Source organism: Chaetura pelagica, unplaced genomic scaffold (assembly GCF_000747805.2).
Source record: "Chaetura pelagica isolate M959 unplaced genomic scaffold, ChaPel_1.0 scaffold88, whole genome shotgun sequence".
Classification (NCBI taxonomy): Eukaryota; Metazoa; Chordata; class Aves; order Apodiformes; family Apodidae; genus Chaetura; species Chaetura pelagica.
This window is the reverse complement of record NW_009954313.1, coordinates 83,772-88,444: the sequence shown is the minus strand read 5'-3', so window position 1 is coordinate 88,444 and position 4,673 is coordinate 83,772. Positions and strand designations below refer to the sequence as shown.

At 38.3% G+C, this 4,673-nt stretch overlaps 1 protein-coding gene across 1 annotated transcript in view; it reads left to right on the top strand.

The window, feature by feature from the left end:
* The window catches only part of EGF (epidermal growth factor), a 57,982-nt gene that overhangs the window by 35,347 nt on the left and 17,962 nt on the right, over positions 1-4,673 (top strand). The window contains exons 16-19 of the mRNA XM_010004084.1: positions 552-701; positions 1,133-1,282; positions 1,946-2,062; positions 2,988-3,113. Of these exons, the coding sequence (XP_010002386.1) occupies positions 552-701; positions 1,133-1,282; positions 1,946-2,062; positions 2,988-3,113 (543 nt within the window). The remainder of the gene's footprint in view (positions 1-551; positions 702-1,132; positions 1,283-1,945; positions 2,063-2,987; positions 3,114-4,673) is intronic.

Sequence of the window (4,673 nt, the reverse complement as noted above, 5' to 3'; positions counted from 1 at the left end):
AACAGATTTTGTAAATGTATGATTGTGCCCAAGAATAGATGCTGATCAGTTGCCACGAGGCTACCATTGTCTTATAATTCCTGTTTATCCTTGTTTATCAACACCCCTCACACATACAAATTAGAACAAATGACACGAAGAAAGATTTTGTGAGATTTATTAGTTTTGGATCAAATAATTTGATTTTCTGTTCAGAACAATCTTCCTGTAAGCAGAAAAAAGTAATTCAGGAGACCAGGATTGAAATAAAGTAATCACAGGTTCTCTATGCCCTTGTAATGTTCTTCCAGAAAATGGTAGGACTCTAAATATTAAAGGAGAAAGAATAAAGGAAACTAAACAAAAACCCCAATACATTAGTTACTGAGTATGTGAATCTGCTTTCCTGCCATGGGTGATAATATCCATTGCATCTGTTTTTAATTTAGAAAAAGAAAAAAGGCTATTCTGTTTTTTGTCAGTCCTTTTTCCAACTGCTTCAACTCTGCACAGCTAGAAGGAGATGTTGACTGAAGGAACAGCCTGTTAAGTTGCCTGTTCTTCTGCATTAGGGGCAAATCCTTGCCTTTATGAGAATGGAGGCTGTGATCAGATCTGTGAAAACAAGTTTGGAGTTGTTCATTGCATGTGCCATCCAGGATTTGGGAAGACTCAAGATGGAAAAACATGTCATGCTCTGGATGCTTCCAACACAACAGCAGGTACAATCCTCCGGTTCCAAAAAACCCCTTCCCCAAGCTCTTGAGGATACTGACAGGTAGCACTGGAAGAGATTTACTTTGCTCTACATAATGAATGGTGGTTTCTCTGAAGAATGAAATCACTGGGCTGTTGTCCTGGGATAACATGTTGTCTGATTATTGTATTTTTTCCCTTGACATATTAGCAGTAAGAGCCATGTGTGCAGTATTGACAAATATTGTGAGCCATTAGTTGTATTCCTCGTTTTTTGTATTTGAGAAAACCTATCAGCGTGTAGTTTTAGGAATACTCTGAGGCCAGAAACAGACGAGGCTGGTAGAATGATGGTATTTATTTTAAAAGGAAACTGGATAAGTGATGGAAAATCAGAAATGTACTTCAGTAGGTTTAAATAGTCTGTGTCACTGTTTTTTTCTTGTCTTTTTTCCAGACGCTGTCTTTGTGCACAAGGAGGTGGTACCGATGCCAGCACTGCAGACCTTGCTGCAGAGCACACAAAGCAGTGGGATACTCAAGGATGCAGATAGAGGGGAAAAGCAGAAAAGCAGAGTTTTGTTGATGGCTGAAATAATGGTATCAGGTAGAGTCTGATAATTGTCTTCTATCAATTTAATGTGAGGCTCAGTTTACAGTTTTATAGAACGGAAAGAACTCATAGGCCTTAGAGGAAGAAAGGCCCAGTGTCAAGATTGGTGACATTCCTGTTTTATTCCTGCTCTTAACCCTCTTACAAGAAGTTGACACTAGGCAAATATGCCAGGTGTGACTGCTTTTTTGTTTGTCTCCATGTTCCTTCATAATGTCAACAAAAATTGATAATATTACCCAGGTTTAGAGAAAAAACATTTCTAATTTGGAACACTTGTGAAAGTTTCCTTTAGATTTCTTAAGCATATTAAGTTACTCTGAACAAAATTCCAATAAAACCATTGAAATCTGCTTATGTTCAATGACACTAGGTCATTAAACTGTACAATAGGTTTTGCATGCAAAGTTCACAAACCCTGATACTGAATAACACTTCAACTCCATCTAAGACAAGAGTCTTAAAGATTGTATTGGCTTGTCATTATTGACCTTGGAGAGCTATGTTTCAAACTTTGACTGTATGTTCTGGTTTTCTTGGTAGTTTCTTGCTTGATTGGTTGGTGTTTGTTGTTTTTTTTTTAATATATACAGTACATCCTTTGATCTGTCCAAATGCACATAATGTTTTGGGGTTTTTTTGTTGTTTATGCTATAGATCAAGACGACTGCACTGCACTAGAATGTGATGTCAATGCACAATGTATTTTGCTGAAAGGTGGTGCTATGTGCCAGTGTTTGAAAGGATTTACCAGGAAGGGGAAATCATGCTATGGTAATAAAAGACATTGATACAATCTTTTGGAAAAGTGTAGACTGGGAGAGAGGAAGAAAATCTGTATTTTCTCACACTGGTAGCTTTGCTGCATGAGCCATCACAGAAAGGTCAATAGTATTGCTTGTTTTGAAAGGAATGATGAGTAGAGAGCATGTCATATGAAATGGCTAATTATCACATGCCTTATTTTCCCCTGTGTCATGAGTGATAATCCTGTTAATATTAACAAGCAATAATAGGGATAATAGGAATAAAAACATAATGTATTAATTTGTAAAAATTGCCTAATTATTACAGCTCAGTCCACAGATGAGGTAGTTGATGTATAATTTAGAAGTATGTATTAAGGAAACTCTTAAAAATTAGTGTTCCTGATAGAATGTTTAAGTAAAGTTGCTGCTCTTTTTTCTTTCTAGCACTAGAAAGTGACTCTAACAATCACATTGCTCAGAGTCATCTTTAGGTTTTTGGACTTGTATACAACATAAAAGGAAGCCCTCTGTTCTGTCATAAAGGCTGAGACAGGAAGGCAATAGGAACTGAACAATTCACCATTTGGTGGCTAAGCACAAAGACTCACAGGAGTCTTTGTTATTATGTAAAGGGAAAAAATATTGGAAGGTGAAATGGTTATAGGTTTTTTCCATTGAGGTACCCTTTTTTTTTCTTTTTTTTAAGCTTTTGTGTTCTTTGTCAAAACAAAGTTTCTGTCTGAGTAGGATTTAAGAATATAAGGCTAGTTACATTGAATTCCAAACCAAGAAAAGACCACAAACCCCTTCTCTTCCCATTTGCTTCAAATGCACAAATGACAAGTGGCAGCACAGTCTGAGGGAGATTCGTGATGTAGACATTTCTTTTTATCAATCTACCTGATGGGTTTCATGATCCATGTGTCCTGGTCTCCCCATTGGTCTCACAGATGTGGATGAGTGTGCTAGAAACCTGGACCACTGCAACCGGAACGTGTCGCGCTGTATCAATACCGAAGGGGGCTACGTCTGTCGGTGCCTGGAGGGCTACGCTGGAGACGGAGTCCATTGCTATGGTAGGGGCCTGTGTGAGGGCTGAGCTGTGCCTGGAAGGCTGGGGCAGGACGAATGAGCAAGAGACATGTCTTGTGCTTTGAGCTACCCTTGCGTCAAGCTGTGAAGCTGTCAAATGAGCTTGTTGTGGTTCTTCTTGAAAAATCTGTTTGGGACCTGGATCCTAAAAGTGGCTCCCCCAGCCAGCTGACATTTGTAATTTCTTGCTTTTTGGTTCTTTACTTTCCCTTTGAAGTGTGTCAACCTCAGCAACTGATCAATATGCAAAGCCTGTAGCTGTCAGTGGATACTCCTCTCAGTGTTTGCACTCTTTTTAGTAGCTACAGCAGGAAAAAGAGGAAGAGTGAAGGGGAAGAGGGAAGCGGAGGTGAAGCAGTAGAGCTTTATTGGAAATCGTTGCCATGAATATAAACGAAAGCAGGTATTGAGTGTGTCATAATACTCATCAAATAATTCCAGGTCTGTTTAATAGGCATGAGGTTCAAGGTGTTGACACTGACAACTTGAGTACATTTAGAGTCTTGTTAATAATCAGACCCACTGATTTTCCCATCCAGCTCTAATGCCAGCTCTCTAGTTCATTGCCTACATTTCTTAATTTTTTAATCCATTTTACCAGTATATATGAAGAAACAGGAAGCTTTCCCCCCCTGGTATTTGACTAGCACACAGTTTGTTCAGAGCTTTAGAAAGTCTTTGCTCCTCTTTTGTCTTTTCTTTTTTCTCTCCCTCTTTTTATTTTTTTTTCTCTTATTATTTTTTTTTTCCCCCTTTATAGTTTAATTTGTGGCCCATTAAATTAATTGCAATTCTTACAGAATCTTTACTGAAGTTCGGTTCTCCAACACATATCAAGATGTCTGAAAAATAATAAACACTATCATTATTATGGGCAGGGCGTAGAAAGTATCAGAGATGGGAGTTTCAGGAAGGCATTTTGCCTAGAGTGGTCAGAGATTCAGAGCTTGTGTTTTTAAGGATGTTTACAAGTGCAAACAGAAGTGACAAGCTCCTCTTGATATCCCTGCACCACCTACAAGGCATGTCCCCAGGCAGCCCTGGAATCTCACTGTCTATGGTATTGTTGCTCAGCTAGAATGGTTGTGACACCTACCACTATTCTTGAAAAATATTGCATTATCTTCCTGATGTCTTTAAGTTCAGAAGATGGTGAGATATGTTTTCACAGCATTTTATAAATGATGCAATGTTGTCGTGATGTAAGCAGAATTTAAACTAATTTTTAGTTTGTATACTTGAAATGTACTCTAAAAAACAGAAACCGGTAAGTAAGTGATTTTGTACTTCAGCTTTAGAGACCTGCGTGCATGCACGGTGTCCAGAAATGTGGTACAAGATGTTTCATTGTTGAAATCACATTTCTTGAAGTGTGCTGTAACAGTTTTGTTCCTGTATTTTTTCTTTTAAAAGTGCTCTGATTTGCTGTCCTGGATGGGATGGATGACGGACAATACGCATATGCAGTAATCAAGACTTATTGCATATAACGTTGGGAGTTTTAGTTATTCTGGATGAAAGTCACAAGTACAGCAAAAGTGTAG